We start from the raw sequence: 19,411 nt of genomic DNA, 5'->3' as shown, positions 1-19,411 counted from the left end.
ATAGCCTCTCTAATACCTTGTTCATTGCTGTTGACAAAAGTTACTTGTTGATAATAATAATAACAATAATAATGATTAATATGTTTTTTTGTTCAAAAAATCTACGTGCTACAGAAAACAATATTGAGAATGAACAGAGAAATCATTTGTCGCTGGCCAATATCAGTATCATATTGATGGGAAGGGATTTCTGTACTTCTTCATAAATGGACATCCTGGTTAGTTTTCAAGTAGTTGACAGACATTTCAGGGGAAATGTCACAGTGGGGAATTTGACAGCAGCTCCCATCCTGGTATCTATCTACTAATATAACTGTTTCATAGCTGTGCTCAGGCTCAACTATAGTATACAGAAGAATGTGCTTTGATTTGTTTTACTTCTGCATGGAAGTCATTCACCCCTGCAACCTCCCTGTCAAACTCCACTCCCACCTAAATGGCGTTAATCACATGTTCTGATTATGAGTGCCTGAATATGATCAAATTTAAGAGAGCATGCATTTTTCGCACCTTCCAACCTAAAGCATTCAATTCAGCACCGATACAGTAGATGTCACAGCAGGATATATTTAGTTTTGAGTTGTTTTTTGGCGAAAGTGTCCCTAGTTGAATATTTGTGTTGCTCTAGAGATACCGTTGAGTCCCCAGGCAGAGACCAGTAATACGGTTCTGCTGAAGTAATTTTCTGTTACATCCTGCTTCATTGGGTTTGTGCGTGATTGCAGACGGCTGCTAATATTTTCACTGGCTGAAAACATCAAGTGCACTTAATCCTCACATCAATTCAAATTTCCTCTAGCCCCGTAAAAAGCCAACGCAGCAATCGCGGGTTTTTTTTTTTTTTCAGCTCTTTATCCCACTTGGGAATATTCAATTTAGCCTAACTGTAATTCACGGGGAAAGCGGGGTAAAAAAAAAAACGTATTGTTGCTTAAAAAACTTGTAGCCATTGTTCATACTTTGCATGCGAGGAGAGTAAAAAAAAAAAAAAAAAAAAAAAAAAAAACCCCATCATTGCCGTGTCCCTGCTAAGCGGGGTGTTGTGAGATGAACTGAAGTGTGAGTTTAATCTACTGGGAGCGAAAGTGAATTTCAGACAAGGTATAAGCGGATGTGCTCCGCGATGCGTATACGGCACGCTTGCGCTAAGGGATGTGTCTGTCGGCCCCGAACCCCCGCCGCAGATCTCTTGTCTGGCAAACAGCCGCCCGCTCTGTGATTCGGTGGGGTTGATACAGCACCTCCACCCCCCCGCCCCTCCCCCTTCACCCACCCCTTCACCCTCCCTCCAGCCCGGGTTTTTTTTTGTTTTTTTTGCCTGAGGCTCTGCTGATAACCGGAGTCTCCACCGAAACCCCCCCTCCGAGGCTCTGGGTTGTGAGCTTCGCCTGGGGGGGGGGGCTTTGACACACGAGCATCCCTTCTCCACCTCCACCTCCACCGTCCATCAAGTTGCCCCTTCAGACAGGTACAGGAGGAGGCAGCGCCGTTCCTTCCAATTCCTCCTCCACGCCATTGATTGATCTCCCCATCGCCTCTAATAGAGATGCCGTAGCTTCACCCTGCTTGCCCAAATAAAATTCAGGTGTTGGCACTGGCGGGAAAACTTCTCAAACCAGAGGAGGTGATGAATCAAAACTTAAGAGTGGAATACAAACTGCCTCTTGGACAGCAGTGAGTGAGCCGATGTCTGACCAGAAAAATCATTCCAGCGTGTGGTGTGGGAGGATTTTACTCAACAGTCTGTAAAACCCGCAAGTTCTTTAGTCCGGGTTTCAATGGAGAGTTTTAGTGTCCCATGATGGTGCTGTTTCAGAGGCTTTTCAAAGAATAACAAGAATTAAACGCTCAGTAGTTGTGACCGTTTGGCATGAGACCGGTCAAATTCGGCACAGAATATCAGCTATCAGCAGCTTCAATGCAAAAATATCGGTATTGACATTAGGGCTGTAGTCGAGACCGCCTTGGTCGAGTCAAGGTCCAGATTGAGTCATTGGTGAATCAAGTCCGATTCAAGACCAAGACCGAGGGAGGTCGAGACCGAGTCGAGACCAAGACTGCAAAACTACGAGTCCAATTCAAGACCAATACCGTAGCAATGTGTTATCCAAGGCTACCATTGTATTTATTGACTAAAATAGCATATTTTTGTTTATTGCCTAAAATAGAAGGGAGGTTTCTAAAGACATTACAACAAAATTAGCATGTTTTGAGGACAAAATTAATTGTTGGCAGCTTGTTTATGTTTATAACATACAGTAGTTGCACCTTTACTTAGCTAGAAGTGGATTAATCTATTTCACCTACTTTTTCTTACTGCTCCACAACCACATGCTGCTCTTGACTGAAAATATTCTTACCTGTAATTTAAGAAGGCGAAGACGAAGGAAAAAAGACAGAGAAAGACAGAGTGAGAGCAGGAGTAACGTTACATATGGACATGGTGAGTTTTTTTTTTAGTTTTTTTTAATCAAAACAAAGTCATTGGTTGGGTAGTTGGCATATCACCAATCAGCAGTCACTAAACCTTTCGGTGGGCGCATAACTTTATCAACTGTGAAAATTATAATTGTATCATTCGCTGCTAGTCAATTTATTAGAAGAGATTATAATTATAAAAACTATAATATTATGTAACGTTAATTCATCCGAGACCGATTCAAGACCGAGTCATATTCACTCCCAAGACCGATTCAAGTCCGAGTCATATTAACCGCGAGTCCGAGACGAGACCAAGACCGTCAAAAATCGGTCTTGAGTCCGGTCTCGAGACCAAGATCAGGCTCGAGACCGAGTACTAGAGCCCTGATTGACATTGAAAAGCTATATCGAACCTTAGTATCTATATGAGTATGCCTGTGTCTGTCATTACCAGAAGTAAGCTAGAGAAGTGACTGTCACTTGAATGGCATTTTATGGCATTTTTCCTAGAAGGTGGCTGGCAAAGTTCATCAGAGTGTGGATTTCAAAGTTGAAATCCAGAGTCAGATGTCAAGAAGACATAGCTTACTTGTTATGCGTCAGTATCGGCCTTCAAAAATCCATATCAGTCGAACCCTAATGCCCCCCCACCTGCCTGTCCGTCAACCCCTGGTCTCACTAATCCTGAGGCCGTGGGGTGTGAAATTCAACATCAGCCCCCGGCTTCCCATCCCTTCCCCTCTCTCTCTCTCTCTCTCTCTCTCTCTCTCTGGGAGATAGCGGAGGACCTGGCCCGGCCTTGACTGGGGTGAGGAATCCAGCGATAGCCATCTGTTGTGAGCAGCGGGGCCAGTGATGCAGAGCGAATGGGGTTGGAGGAGAGTCACTGAACGCAAGGGGAACCTGAAATCTCTCCTGCCGTCCTTCTGAGACCTTATGAAAAATAAAAAACCCCCTCCGGAGAGCGACTGAGCCCTAACGCACTTTGCCTCGGCGCGACCAAAGTCAAAACCTGTCACCCCGGTTTACCTTCTGAGAGAGTACGTCATTGGGCAGCTGTCACGCAGGCCAAGAGAAAACCAAATGAAAAGATTTACGTTTTACATTTTAGGTATTTTCGCTGATGTTCCTATCCAGAGGGACTGGCACCGTAGAGTACGCTTCAGTTCCTAGATCACCAAATATTACAAGCGAATGAAAATAAGTAGTGCAAAGGTCAGGTCAGGTAGGCGACTGCCTTGGGCCCCAGCAGCCAGAGGGCCCCCAAAAAAGACAAGAATAGAACTAATGTAAACTTATTTTTAATCAATATAAAAGAAATGTACTTATTGAAAAACACCCCTCTTTTTGTTACAATAAATTATTTCAATCTTGAAGTCATGGTCACCCACCCTAATCAGTCAGGCTATAGTCGACTATTCCACTTCTAGTGCGATTTTGCTACTTTTGCTACTAATATTTTGTCACTGTTTCGCTACTTTAGCTCATTTTCCTTGACACTGCATCAGTAGCTGAGAGAGAAGTAAGCTACACAAATGTTGCAGAAAAACAACAAAAAGTGCCCTTGCATGCATAGTTTTCTCAGCCCCAACTTGATGGTAATATGTAGAAAGGATGGATTAAAAAGGGAGAGGGTTGGGATTCAGGGGGCCCCATGCTTGCCTTTGCCTAGGGCCCCCAAATCACTAAGTCCGCCCCTGCAAGAGTACATGCAAGAGTCTGCAAGAGTCCGTGCAAAGGTTTTTTTTTTGTTGAATATGAAAGGTTGTATTTCACTTAGATAATCATACATTTGTTTTTTAAACTTTCTTTTGTATCTTGGCTAAATTGACTCCATAAGATTACGTACTGAGGCCCAAGCATTCCTAAACCTTTTCATCGCAGCACCACTCACCATCTACAACATTAGTGCTGTCTAATTAAATAGACTTGGAGAATCATTTGGCAGGTAATTGGGATCTTACAGCTTCCTAAATTTATTGCTGAAGTTATGACTTGGAGAGTTTAGCTGGGGTTGGACTTAACACTCTGATGCAAAATGGAGAATTAAAGCTTTCACTCACTAATAGTGTAGTGTGGTAATTGGCACTCTCAAAACCAACTTGCCCAGAGGAAATCCCCAGCTCAAAACTGCTATGCCAAATAGGTATTAAATAAATAAGGTTGTTCATTGCATTTACAAATTACCCTTCACTTGGATGAGAAAGTTACTTGGATTATGTAATGTAACACTTTTTTTTTTTGTCCCACCTGGTAAAATCAATGTCATAGCTTATAGCAGTGGTTCTCAACGTGGGGTCTGGGGACCACCAGGGGTCCTTGAGGAGGTTCCAGGGGGTCCCAAGCAAACTGATGAATTGTTAAACTTCAGCATTATTTCATTTACAAGAAGTTAACACAATTAGAGAATGTAGAAGAATGACTGTTTTGATCATAGTTTCACTGTTATCTCTCTACCTACAATACAGATAGTCATGGAATTCTGGACAAAATCATATCTGACAATAACAAATATTCTCAGATTTGGGTCCAAGAGACATTAAATGGGGGTTCGTGGCCCTAATGTGGACTAAATTAGGGGTCCTTGATATGAAAAAGGTTGAGAATCACTGGCTTATAGAGTTCTCATCTGAGTAGAAACATTTGAAAAATATAAGGATAAAAAGAGTTTGTTTTTTTCATTCACCAATATGACATTGTAAGAAGACGGTACTCTCATGGGAACGCATTTTTGCTCTTTTGGGTTACTCAGCGTTGGAGCGTGGCCATGTGTCCCAGTTGGCCACCGCAAGCAGAGCTTTCACAAGCATGTAGTCGGGAGCAATTTTCAGGCCCAGGAGGCTAGGGCTACCTGTGATGGCGTTAAATGAAAACGAGAGTGTGTGCCAGGGGAACAGTGGAGAAGAGTGAGAATAAATTGGGAAAGTTGCACAGAGTAGACAGCGTAGAGCACAGTCTTGAGGCTGACTTGGAAAAATATCTTATTGCAATCTATAAGCATTCGGGTATTACAGCCGCAGTTATCTGCATTTCTGGTTTGTTTTGAATAAATAGAAGAAGAACTGGGTAGTTAGCATGAGCAGTGAGAGCCACCATGGCTGAACAGAAAAAGAAAATAGCGCCACCTACAGAAACTCAAACTGCATCGACAGAAAATCCAAGTTTGATTGACAGGTGATCTCTGAGAAGTGCAGTGCAGAAACACCACAGAAGTGAGCGCTTAGCACCAAAGATGGAGACAAAATTGAAAAAAATAGGTATTTAAGGATTCTGTTTTCAGAAGAGTTACGTTAAATGTCAAAAACTCTAGATTGTAATTGAAAGTTTTTTCACAGTTCTCTGCATTCCTAGTCACTAGGAGCTGTTCATTAAAAAAAAGATTTGTCATTTTCAACACAGCTCTATCTCATTTGGCACAAGATGAATTTGTGCTACTTTTCTAAGCAACATATGTTAACAATAACCTATATTGACACAACATATGAGCATATGTTATGTTGGAAAGTCAGACTCTCAAACCACACACTGTCTTTTTTGGCGTTGAAATAACAATAAATAAACAGGATATATTCTACATTATCACTCTGTGTGTTCATGCCTAAATCCCCCGTTGGCCTGGAATTGGCTTTTCAATGATGGTGGGACATTTTGGTTGTGGCTATCAAGGTGAGGCTAGCGACCACAGAGCCAGAAGTAACACAGTCAGCAATGGAGGAAAGCAGGAAGAAAAGAAAGGACAACGGAATGAAACGTTCAAGAACACTGTGAACAAGTGACAAGTTGTCGGAGCGGGAACTTGCCCACCTGAGGGGGAGGAGGGCGGTACGAACAATACGCTTCCTGCCTTAAGGCCAAGAGTTGCGGATTTCGTCCACACTCCTGGGTCATTCTGCAACACCTCGAATTATGCTGGATTGATAGAACTAAACACATTCGCTGATTTCATAACCGACTCCTGTGGTCTTCGTTTGCGAAGGCGCTTTCAAAGCATTCTCTCTTTGTTTCCGCTGCAGTTAGGGCTCAGGAGGTAGAGCGGGTCGTCCACTAATCAGAAGGTCTGGTGGTTCGATCCCCGGCTCCTCCGGTCCGCATGTCGAAGTGTCCTTGGGCAAGATACTGAACCCGATTGCTTGCCGCCTTCGGTGTGTGAATGGGTGAATGTAGGCATTTGTTGTAAAGCGCTTTGAGTGGTCGGTAGACTAGAAAAGCGCTATGTAAATGCAGTCCATTTTTAAATAATCCACTTCGTTGCTTTACCTTCGGGAGGGCCGGCAGTTCTCGGCGGGCCCTAGAGAAGAGGACACTACAGGGGGTTGAATAGTTTGCTGTCAGCAGCGCCGATCTGTGGGGGGTGTATTGGGGTTGGGGGACGGCGGTGGTGGTGGTCTGCGCGGAGGTCCCGGTGGTTAAGTGACTCGCATTAGCGTGCGGAATTGATACAGCGTTTCGCCCTGCCCCCCCCCCGGAGCCACCGCCACGGCCGCACAGCAAATTAAAGCCGTCATAAAGATTTCACAGAGTGCCTGTGAAAATGCTAGAGAGATGGCCGACCCACCAAGTGTCCTTGAGAAGCAGCGGGGATTTTTTTCTTTTTTTTTTTTCTTTCTGTAGTTCAGCAGCACTGGTGCGGTTGACCTATATTAAGAGAGCTGTTTTAATGCTGTATCACAATGTATCACAAACACAGAGGGGAAACCCACCTATACTCAGTTTACCTACCTTTTTATTAGTGGAATAGAGTTTGACATAAATCTTCATGACATAAATTCATAGTATACATCTTAGTAAGTCGTGTCAACTCATTTGAGGATAGAGTCTTTCAAGGAAAAAATGCATAAATGAATGCTTTTCTGATTGAATTGTGTTTATATTGGTGGCCTTATTATGACCATAGTTTACCATACATCCCTGTTCACACATATTCCCAAGGAGGTGGAAATTGAATCAGAATTCCGTTTTGCATTATAGCTTGTTGGCTTATTCATTTATTCGCTTGCATGATTCAAACCTAATTTAACGGTTTTCCGGGATTCTGTCATTCATTTCTGAGTCGTGTGCGTGATTTTGTCTCAATCTACTGCAAATGTCACATTGCCATCCACCACCAAAAAACCTGAATAAGTAAAAAATAAATAAATAAATACATGAATACATAAATAGAAACTTCCCAAGACCTGCAGGTTAATAACCTTTCTATTTGTACCTGTCAAGCTGAAAAGGTCAAGCAATGAGCTTGTTGAATCGAGCGAACTTCCCCGAAAACGTCTAATGTTTAATGCTTTTGTTCTCATGCACACGATCACAGGTAGAATGTCAGGAGTTCGGTTTCTTTGTCAAATCTTCAATTAGATTTACATTGTGGCACAATACCATACTGTAGATCCCATTATTTGATTTAGGGCGGCTTAATTATGGAATCCATGCCCTATCGACTGTTTTTAATAGATTCACAAAACAATTTACGAGAAGTTATACCCTGACACTTCCCCCCCCCCCCCCCGTCCGATGCGACGGCGTGATAAAGACAGAAACTTCCCTCCGGTGTTTCCAGGTGACTTCTCTCAGTCCCCCGTCACATCCGCCATCTCATCACCTCTTCCCGAGCCCATCAATATGTCACACCCTCGTCCGTCAGGGTCCGAATTCGGCACGTCTGAAAATGTCATTTCATGGGGGAGAAAATGGAGTTTGTGTGCGAGGGAAGCGCAGCGCTGCCGGCAATGTTCAAGAAAGTTGTTTTCTTTTTTTTTTTTTTTTTTTTTTTTTGTGTCACATGTTGGGTGCCTCAATTTTTTTTATTTTTTTTTTTATTTTATTTTTTTCTCTCTCTCTCCCCCCGCTGTCTGCCTCGCCTCTGGATCGATCCATCTGCATTAGGCCGCTAAAAGAGTTCTCTGACAGTTGTTTTCAGTTGTTTTCCCTCTCAGGCTGCGGGTTGTAACTCGCCTCTAGCACCAGAACAAGGCTCCGAAATCCATTTATCACTGTCGGCTCAGTCGCTAGTTACCGCTGATGGCTGGTGTCCGAATTCCCTCTCCCCTCCTGATGGGGTTTCCTGAGGGGCTGTACAAGAGGCTGACATGGGCTAATGTCCCCGACTTGATGTTCTGCAGTCTGAGATGTTCAGTGGCCAACGAACGCATGCTATGATTTGTTGCTTCATAAGCCCCTTTCCCCCCCCCCAAATAAATCCTCACGCTGTATTTTGTGGAATTCGTGAAGCCTATCTTCTGATTTAGCAGTCTGGACGTTGTACATCACTGTTCTATTCTTCATTATATTAATATAGTTATTTTTCTGTTTCCCCCCCCCACAGGAGTCATCAGCAAAGCAATGACAGAAGGTATGTAGCTACTATCCTCCGATTTTGGACCTATATGTATAATTTGTCTCTTACATACCTGTAGTATTTGGACCCACAGAGAATATTGACTCCAGAGTCAGCTGTTGAAACAGTGAGCTGGTCAGAGGTGGAAAGTAACTAAGTACATTTATTCGAATACTGTACTTAAGTACAGTTTTGAGGTACTTGTACTTTACTTGAGTATTACCATTTTATGCTACTTTATACTTCTACTCCACTACATTTCAGAGGGAAATATTGTACTTTTTACTCCACTACCTTTATTTGATAACTTAAGTTACTAGTTACTGCAGATTCAGATTATTAATACAAAATATAATCAACTAATAAATCGTGATGTATTATTATAGATTACTGTAAGCTACCCAGCAGTATATAAAGTAGTGGAAATCAGCCCCATCGTTTCCAGCTGCAACATTAAAGTGATGCTTACACATTAATGCATCAATAATTATAATATAATAATATATTATTTACTGTATTATTCTGAAATGGGCCATTCTGCATAATGAGTACTTTTGCTTTTGTTGCTTTAAGTACATTTTGATGCTAATACTTTTGTACTTTTACTTAAGTAACATTTTGAATGCAGGACTTTTGCTTGTAACAGAGTATTTCTATACTGTGGTATTTCTACTTTACTTAAGTAAAAGATCTGAGTACTTCTTCCACCACTGGAGCTGGTCCAAGTACTACAGGTACGTAAGAGACAAATTATATATAGGTCCAAAGTCACCAGACTTATCCTTTAAGTCTTAATTTTTAAAGGGGCTCTAAGTAATCTATAGCGTCTATCAACCTCTATTGACGACCAGTAGGAATTGCACCAACACTGATAGAACTCTTCCTACACAAGTCTCTGGGTTAGTTACGATGGCCTGCAATTGACACAAACATGAAAGTCACATTTTCACAATAGAGAAGAGTTAAGGTAGCTAAGTAAGCTAGCTGTTTTGTCATTTGTGTGTTTTTTGGCTTTTAAACCTTTGTAGCTGTAGCTCGCTCATAGCAGAATCCTCCATCGCAGAACAGCTGAAAATGCAAGTAGATGTGTGTGTGTGTGTGTATATGGGGCAGTAAAAACCTTACTTATTGACCCTTTAGTACCATTTCAGGTAGAAACAGGCTTGTTTGCAAAGGTGCTCAGTTTGCGGAGGGTGTCGTAGTTAGTGTGCTGTGGTGCGTGATCTTTGTGTCTGAGGCAGGAGTCTATTGGAGGGTGGAAGCATAAATAGATTTTCATCTATTTTGTCCTGGTTGTCTGATAAGCTGATTCCCTGTACGACATGGATGGCAGGCCACGGATTTCTTTAATATACACGCCGCTTCCCGTTCCCGTGGGCTATTTATCCTCGGGAATCTCATTTTGTTTCCAGTTTGTTGATGGTCCTTTCCATTACTGCTCAACAAACAGTGTTTCATTTGAGGTATTCCTATAGAATTTGAGCAGCATATACCAACATGTGGAGAATCAACAATCAAAGGTCTCATTAAGAACCCACTATATCATTTGTGAATATGCAGTGCTATTGGATATATCATGAGACAAAAGGTATATGCTTATATGAAACATAAGAAAAATAGTGTTTTTAAGAAAGCAGAAAGACTCAAGAATCAGAATGTGTAGCAAATGGCAGCAAGTTGCCTAACTTATACAGTACTTAACATAATAAAATTTAACAATCCTCAAAAGTTTCTATGTTTCGGCTCTTGCCAACATCACACAAGTGACAAACCTTCCGGTTAACTACATTTGTTGACATTTTACTTCCTTTCCCCAGCCAATTTTCTTCTTCCATTATCTTGGGAATGGCAACCTAAGCCCCGTTCTCCCTCTACCCGTCTCACACAATAGAGCCAGTTGAACGCTCAGCCCGTTACCCTGATAACATTGTCATTTCTAATGTTTGGAGCCACGTAGTTGAGTGGCAGCGGGGCATAAGGCCATATCTATGAACAGAGAAGTGATTATAGAGACCAAGTATGGGGCCTTTCCTGTCAATCCCATTGGCTTGGAGTTTTGCTCTGTTCTTCTGCCAGAGGAAAGCAGATTAGCCATTCTATTGGGTCTAATTGAGTTCTTGTCACTTGTAGCTGAGTATAAAAAACATTGTGAACCACCAACTTCTATGTATGGGATTCTTGCACAGACAGAAAACCAACACAGTCTCACAAACACACAAATAACGTGAAGGTTACATTGCCTCCACCACGAAAGGATTATGTGACAATAGCACAAAATGGACACGGCATTTTTCACCTGTTCGTTACATTAGGTGAAAAACAACTTCGGTTAAGGTTAGGGGTAAGGTTTTGGTCATGGTTGAATAGAACATTTCTTGTCATGAGTTGGGAATTGAACCTAGGTCGTCGGGTTCAATCATGTGTAGCTTAAAAAAAAATATGGTGTGGATCTGAAAATGAGGATCTGAAGACCCAAAATCTGCAACAAATGCAACTAAATCCACATATCAGATCATTTGGAAATGCAGATTTGACAATCTGTAAATGAATGCAAAGTAGCACATGTTTTTTGATATAAAAATGCATGTTAATCACTTAAAATGCTATTTTTTATTGTATAAATGTTCTACATAATTCTATATATAAATATATATGTGGAATTGTTTCACATTTATTGAGATGTTGGTTAGCATATCATGGCAAAGTCATGATATACTATATATTTGTAAATCTTGTTTTGTGCATTTGTGCATATATGAGACATTCCTGATTCCCTATTCATGCTGCATTGTGTTGTTTTAAAATAAAAATGTAATGAGAATTACAAGAATGTATTAAAAACCAAAGAGAATCTGAGGCAGTTCAGCCTTTATTTTATATTGGCAATCTGAGATGCTAAAACTGAAGTGTTCACTTGGTCCCCCATACTGTCCATGCTTAGACTAGCTGATCCCATCTACAGTGATTCAATAATACAGCATGAGGGTATATTTCTTCCATCGCCGGACAATATCTTATCATATGAAAAATCCATACTGAGCTAGAAGCCAGATATGTTATACTTGACGTGACTGTTTAGCTGTAATCATTCTTAAAGTGTTCTGCACAGTATGGCAGGCCGTCGGGCGGTTTTGCGAGAATAAATCTTCAGACGTGAATGTGAAGTATGACTCTATACCATGAATGTGTGGAGGGGAGGAGGGGGTGAGACTGATTGAAAACGCCATTTGTAGTGGAGGGCATTTATCTCTAATCGGACTGCTTGTCCAATACAATTAAGGAAAAGTATGTACGTAATGATTACATAGATGACATAGGGTCCACTGTTAAGCTCTGTTCCTGGATGCTGGAGCTGGATGCATATCAATGTATGGGGAAAGTCCACATTGCTTTTACACAACCTTGGTTTGATTTGGTGGTGTGAAAACCTCTCAGGACAAGCATACATATCCAAGTGATCCTAGTCCTTGAAATACACATCAACTTCATGCTGTAACATTTCCCATCCCATCTGCTGTTTTGTGTTTTTTGACTACAGATCTATTAGTAACTAATGGGGACATTAAAGCAGCATATGTCTATTTCCATGTCCATGTCACTGTGCTGTGCCACTTTTTTGCTGTCCTCTGCTAAACTGTGCTGTGCTAAGCCTGAGAAAGGCACTGTCCATGGTGCTGAAATATGGCTTATCTCTTGTGAAACCTGTTTCAAGGGCTTGCATGGCTGTTGCCCTCTCAGTAATACCCATCTATCTCTACCCGCTTCCCAATGCTATTATAGTGCCCTTGTTTAAACAACAGCCATGTTGTCTTCGTTGTTGGGTAATAGCCATACAATATGCAACATAATTCATAATTCATTTGAGTCTCCTTCCAATGTTCTGCCCTAGTCCACTGCGAAAATCTGGTATTATATTATGAACATTTTGCCTGATCTGGGATTCTGTTTGCCATTTTTTCTTTGGTGGTGGTGAAATGTTGAGCCAACAATGACATGAGAAGGATTGAGACATGGAACAAATTCAGCTACTCTTGTAGGCCGTTTTTTGGCAAAAAGCCTTCATGACATGAAACAGAGAGAATGGATCTTAAATGCCTCACCAAAATAGCCAAAAGAGTTTCTAATTACAGAAAAATTGATGAACAAAGTTAGCCTGGTGTCCAGCCCCTATGAATCGCAGTTTTCAGCACTTTTTTTCGAATTTGCATGGCGATTCATAAGGAGGTTAGGGTTATGAATCCTCTTATGCAAATTCGAAGATTCATAGGGGCTGGATACCAGGCTAGAACAAAGTATGAACAAACATAAGGGTCAGGAGGTCAAAGGCCAAATAGAGGAACATCCATTGGCTTCCAAGAGTAGCTGAGGTTCTTTAACCTTTCTTTTTCTCGTTCATGCACCTTGGTCGTACGGCAAAGGCGGCAACAGTTTTGTTTTTGCTGTGAAATTGAAGGATGGAGGAATGGGAACGCGATGAAGACACCACTGAGACTCCCTCAGTGACGCTTACTCAGGCTGCAGTTCCCCCCCCTGCATCCTCCCGAGATAAGACGCCGGGGTCAGTCTGGAAAAACCGACTCCGCTCAACCGGGCCAGATCCCGCATCATCGTCGAGCACCTCAGCCAGCCGCCCCGACAAAGCGGCGATAATTGTCCCGTAATTTCTCCCGGCCGGAGTTTATTTATTTATGTCCACGGATGACATATTGAGTGACAGTTTCCTGATTAGGCTGGAGGAAATAACGGCAGCTCAATGTCTCTTATCGGCCTGAGAGGCGAGTACCTCTGTCTGAGATGGGTAGCTTAAGGCAGGGGTGATGGCGGGTGGGGGTTTGCTGAACTGAAGGGGAGAATTAGGTGACGAGTTGTGACACATGAGCGAGCGAGGTGTTGAGGGAAGCGAAGGGTTTGTTGGGTCGCAACAGGAAAATATTAATGACTGAACGTAATTGCTTTAAGGCTCTCGCTGAGCGTTGCCAGTGCAATTTGTTTTAGATCACAGTTTATGACAAAACTTCCCTAGTGTTTTTTTAAGAAATCAACACCATGGCATGATATAAAAGGTCGTTTGTTCATTCCATGTAATTTGCATGGATCTAGTAAGGCCAAATATCAAGCAAGCAAGTTTTCACCTTTTCTGAAGTCTCGCACCTATCAAAGATCTTTCAACTTCCTCGTTTTTCAGAGGTTTGTGACAAAAGAAATTATGAAAGGTGAAACTTTTTAAACTTTTTATGTCTGGTGTCTGTATTGCATTGCATTGCTATTGAATTGATGTGGCTTGGTATTCCACTGATATGCTATCTGGTTCTCCTCTTTCAGCTTGCTTGGGTCTCTTCATGAAGAGAGAACCAAATATTTTTTTCTCTGCATATGTATATGATGTATCCCTGTTAGACCTCAGGTTTATCTCTGCCTCCCATAATTGAAAAATATGTCAGTCTGATGATATTGTGATATGGCAAATTGAGTCAACAGATTTTAAGGTCAGAGATATTCGCTTTTTAACAATGTGACTGATTACATACTGTATTTATCATGAACATAGTTCATGATAGAAGCCGAGTGAGTGCAATATAATCATACCATTATATAATGTTGATATAATACACACATTGTGCAAATACTATGGTGGTTAAATACTGCAGTATACTGTGGGTGTTCTCTGCGTTTTTCAGCTTAATGAACCAAGCTGGTTACCAGTGAGCCAATTTCATTTCAGCGCATTTGTCTGTCCACTGTGTTCATGAAAATAATGCTCTGCTACTCATGTTTCATGCCACACATTCATCTCCTTTCCCTTTCCACCACTGAACACAACAAAAGGAAAGAGAAGAACAAAAATAAAAGTGACAGCCACTCACTCTGTCGGTGTACGTATTGAACCAGGCATCATATCACAGAGAACAGAAACGTACGTGTATGTAGGCCCGTGTTTAAGCTTTTCACAGTAGAAATGCTGTCAGAGCAACTGTCGAAAGTAGCGTTGTGTAAGTTAAAGGGGAAAACCTGACAGTTTGAATTTTAGTATTTCTGGTATTTTTCTTCATCAGACAGACAAAAGTATAAGCAATAAATATGATTTTTGCGAATCTCCCTCGACAGAATCTCCATTTGAAATGAAGATTCTGTCCCTGCTGTGTGCTTTCTGTTGCTTAAAGGGTGGGACCAGCATATCTTGACAGTCAAAGGCTTTGTCCAATCACGATAGGCTCATAGGAAAACATTAAAAATATTAAATCTCTTCCCGAAACCAATCGGAAGGGTTAGGGTTAGCAAATAATTACCTTAAACAGACATTACACCAATTTTAACTCTGAAATTGAATGTAAACTTGAAACGGTTGATAGGGCTGTTGATCAATACCAATGACTCAGCAATTATTTGGGCAGGTGCTGAGATTTCTGGATTATTGTTACAGTATTTTGCATGGTAACATATTACCTCGAGACGTTTCTCTGCTGTAATTAGCTAGCTTACTCCTCCCTATTGTGAAAATGTGATTTGTGCAGAGACTTGTCCAGGAAGAGATAAGTTCTATCGATGTTGTAATTTCTACTGCTCGCCAATAGAGGTCGATAAAGGTGATAGATTACTTAAAGGAATAGTTCACCCAAAAATGAAAATTCTGGACTAACAAATTTCACCTGTGTTTCATTTGGCATGAGGGTGAGTAGATGAAGACAGAATTTTCATTTTTGGGTGAACTATTCCTTTAACGCCCCTTTAAGCTAGCTAGTTTGTTTCACTGAGAAATGTTCAAAACGTCAGTAACAAAATTAGCAAAAAGCTCTAACAATGTGACAAAAATTCAGTGTATCAAGGCATATCCCTCTGGGGTTAGTTTGATTATGATATGTAGTACCCTAAAAACGATTAGCTTTATTTGTTTATTTCCTCCAGGTCGAGCTGGAGCCCGGCCACCTCGAAACCAACAGAGGCTGCTCGCCATAGAGGGGGACGAAGAGGAAAGCATGAGTGAGTCCATTGCTCTAGTTCAAGTCAAAATTATCGCTGTAGATGTTATGGTTAAAAGGGGTACTTGTTTGTCACTGAACTGCAAAACCATTTTCATTGAACTGCAAAACCATGTCTTTTTCAGCTTTGAATATTACAATAATATTATTTTTCATAAACCGTATGTAGGGACCTTGTTATATACCTCAGAATGCCACTGGATTCAGGTTATGGAAGAGATGCATGCATATAGGAAAAGGGAATACAATGCCTTAAGCTTAAGTCTCCCTTGTGCACCATTTTATTCTTCTAGGTCTTGTCTTCTAGGATTGTCCTTGAAAATGTGGCATCCAATTCTTTTTTTTTTTTCCCTGCTCAGGAGGCAGGATCAGAGCTTAATCCTGGGGTCAGGGTGTATCTACTGTGTTATTTCAGTCCATTTTGATGACGGATTCTAAGCTTGTCCCCCTGCTCTCAACAAAAAGCCCCCTAAAGCCCCCTGAGCTCCACCTCTGGATTTGGAGCATAGGTCTATTTCAACCTCAAATCACCTGACCCAGAATAAGCCCCAATAGGATTTTACGGAAAAGATGGATATAGCAAGTTACTATGTGAAGTTAACATGCAAGGCCAAGCAAACAAAATAAACACAGAGCTTTACTTTTATCTCGCGAAATTCATAGGCCGGTACTTCGTCCCCGACGCCTGAGCTTCTTGAGTATGTTTTATTCAGAGGGAAAAGACGTGTGGCTTGATAAGTTGGCTATTTAGTTGGAAGAATGATATGATCAAGCATCTGGCTGAGAAGGCAATCCATTTTCAAGCCGGAGTGGCTGGATCTGACTCTTTGTCAGGGCAGACGGAAGGGAGTCTGTGTGCTCGAAGACGTGAACCAGATAGGCAATTTGGCACAGCGGTCTGGCCTGCCGCTGCTTTGCCCCAGTGCTAACTGATGGGCCCCTTTCATACACTTCATTATTTGTGTTCGGACACCAATAATCCCTTCCCTGTTCTGTGTAAGCCAAAGTGAAACCAGTCGGGAGAGCGCGTGGATTATGCCTGACAGCGTAGGGAGGGTCGGTAGCAGGCTGATGACGGAAGTCGTCAAGGTTGGCCAAGGACTTTTTGCCTGAACTATCAGCAGAAAGAGTTGTGGTAGGACAAGTCCGATCTTAGATGCCAGGTAACACATTTAGATGTGTAAAGAATTGACAGTTGGACGTGTCCTGTGGATCTGATTCTTAAGCAATTGCTGTTTATGGTTCTAGAGGATACTATTGCATGTCGAGCTGCAGCAGTGGAGTCACGACAATATGTTGCACTATTAAATCTCTCTCTCCCTCTCCCTCAATAGGCCTATAATCACTCTCCCCCTCTTGTTGCTCAGGGCATTAACCACTATTGTGTTTTTCTTGTTTGAGTTTCCTCCCCCTCTCGCATGCTTGTTATTTACTTTGCATAGCCTACTGTGCTGTGACGGCAAGCCAAAGACAATTCTGTCTGGGCACTGTGCACTTTGTTTCAGGACGCGGTGACTCTCACTGCATATTGGCTTTCATGAAACTGAATTTGGCTCACATTGGTAGTTGGTACATAAATATCTCAACTTACATAGATTGTATGTGCTGACGTCACTCCACTGCAGTGTCTGAACTATTGCTCATTTATCAAACAAATCCCCTATCTGTCACCAAATGAATGTCACAGTCCTATAATTTCTGACCACTTAATACAGAGGAGCTAGTCTTATATTTTTGATTTTTACCCAAATTCATTCTAGTGTGGCTCCTGGTTTCCTGTTTGAAGTAACCATATTTAACCAAATGGATCCTGAGAGTTGATTAGTCTCTTGGGCAGCTCATTATTTCAAGTGCAAATCCATTTTGGGAAAGTTGACATCCTTGTTTGCACCCCCATCTTTCCCCACAACCCCCCTCAACCTGCATTTTATAGAAGGATTATTTTCTGTCCTGAGCACCGAAAGGAGTAACCTATCGAGCTTTTGCTGGAGGATGTTATAAATGGAAATTTACATTAAGTTCCATCAGCTTTGTTAACAGGGCCTGGTGATATGTGTTCCCAAAGCACAGAAGAAACAATACCTTTTTCAAGATGGCAGTGTAGTTTTAATTCGTCCTGTAGTTTGCAAATTTGTAGGAGGGCAGCTATAGGCTAACTCACTGCAACTAATGTACTAATATGAACATTTTGCTTTTTTATGCTGATTAAGCTCTCAACCATCATTTTACTTTGGTAAAGGAAGTATTAAAAGTCAAAATATTTGATATGCCATTGCCAATATGTTTTCCTAGTAATGAACCTGCATTACCCATGATTGTTACTTAATATTTTGGATGTGTAATTAATGTAACATGAATTTGCTCAAAAGTCCTTATTCATAATAACTGTAGTAATATAATTTACTGTTGCTGGATTATTGCAATGCCACCACCAAAATATTGATAAAGGAACACACATCACTTGTTCAGTTACAAAGAGAGATAAAGGAATCTCTAAATTTTACATTTACAAGATCCTGCAACGAAGGCGTTGTAAGTTACTCTTTCTGGGCACCGCAGGTTCATGCAGCACCGATGTTAAGGAAAATCGGAACTTGGACAACCTCTTCTCCAAAGGGGGGGTTGCAGCTGAGGCTGCTCAGCTCCCCAATGGGAATGCTGGGGGTGGGAGGAAGCGGCCCTTAGAGGAGGGCAATAATGGGCACACACATTCCAAGTACAGGCCCAAGAAGCGTAAGAAAATCCCCGGGCCCATTCTACCTAAGAACGCCCTAATGCAGCTGAACGAGATCAAGCCGGGGCTGCAGTACAAACTGCTCTCTCAGACCGGGCCCGTGCATGCGCCCGTCTTTGTGATGACTGTGGAGGTCAACGGGCAGCTCTTCGAGGGTTCAGGTCCTACTAAGAAGAAAGCCAAGCTGAATGCGGCTGAGAAGGCCCTGCGCTCCTTCGTCCAGTTCCCCAATGCATCTGAAGCCCACATGGCCATGGGTCGGACCCTGTCTGTCCACACAGATTTCACCTCCGACCAGGCCGACTTCCCGGACATGCTCTTTAACGGCTTTGAAACATCTGCCCCGGCAGATGACCCGTTTTACCTTGCCAGCAACAGTAATGGTTCCTTCAGCTCACTGGGAATAGAGTACCCATTGCTAGCCTCCCCTGTCCCAAACCTGGTCCAGGCCCCCTTACCTCCGGCCCCCTCCACCTTCATCTCCCCTGCAAGCGGCAAGAACCCCGTCATGATCCTCAATGAGTTGCGGCCGGGCCTCAAGTACGACTTTGTGTCCGAGAGCGGGGAGAGCCACGCCAAGAACTTTGTCATGTCGGTGATGGTAGATGCCCAGAATTTCCAGGGTTCTGGGCGGAATAAGAAGCTGGCCAAGGCCCGGGCTGCCCAGGCTGCTCTCTCCACTCTCTTTAACATACAGCTGGATCAGGCGCCGTCACGACAACCCATACCCAGAGAAGGACTGCAGCTTCACCTGCCACAGGTAAGCAGGCTCTATTAACGACATGCTTTTGTTGGTTAGTTTCATTTTCATTTTGGTGGGTCTTGTTGAAAGACGTGACCAAGATACTGATGGCATACAGTTGTGTTGCATAAGGCTGTGATCACATAGAGTGTTTTTTTTTGCTTTTTTTCGGTTATTTTCAATGGTTTGCCATGGCAGTTGCGTGTTTT

At 42.2% G+C, this 19,411-nt stretch overlaps 1 protein-coding gene across 1 annotated transcript in view; it reads left to right on the top strand.

Annotated features, from left to right (window-relative positions):
- Window positions 1–19,411, top strand: part of LOC139651400 (double-stranded RNA-specific editase 1-like) — a 35,253-nt gene that overhangs the window by 3,363 nt on the left and 12,479 nt on the right. Inside the window, exons 2-3 of the mRNA XM_071528297.1 lie at window positions 15,653–15,727; window positions 18,286–19,220. Of these exons, the coding sequence (XP_071384398.1) occupies window positions 15,653–15,727; window positions 18,286–19,220 (1,010 nt within the window). The remainder of the gene's footprint in view (window positions 1–15,652; window positions 15,728–18,285; window positions 19,221–19,411) is intronic.

This window comes from Centroberyx affinis, unplaced genomic scaffold (assembly GCF_046629955.1).
Source record: "Centroberyx affinis isolate AG114_WGS23_722 - 3 ecotype Tasmania unplaced genomic scaffold, CSIRO-AGI_Caff_v1 ptg001654l_1, whole genome shotgun sequence".
NCBI classification, from domain to species: domain Eukaryota; kingdom Metazoa; phylum Chordata; class Actinopteri; order Beryciformes; family Berycidae; genus Centroberyx; species Centroberyx affinis.
This window is presented reverse-complemented; position numbering and strand designations above follow the sequence as displayed.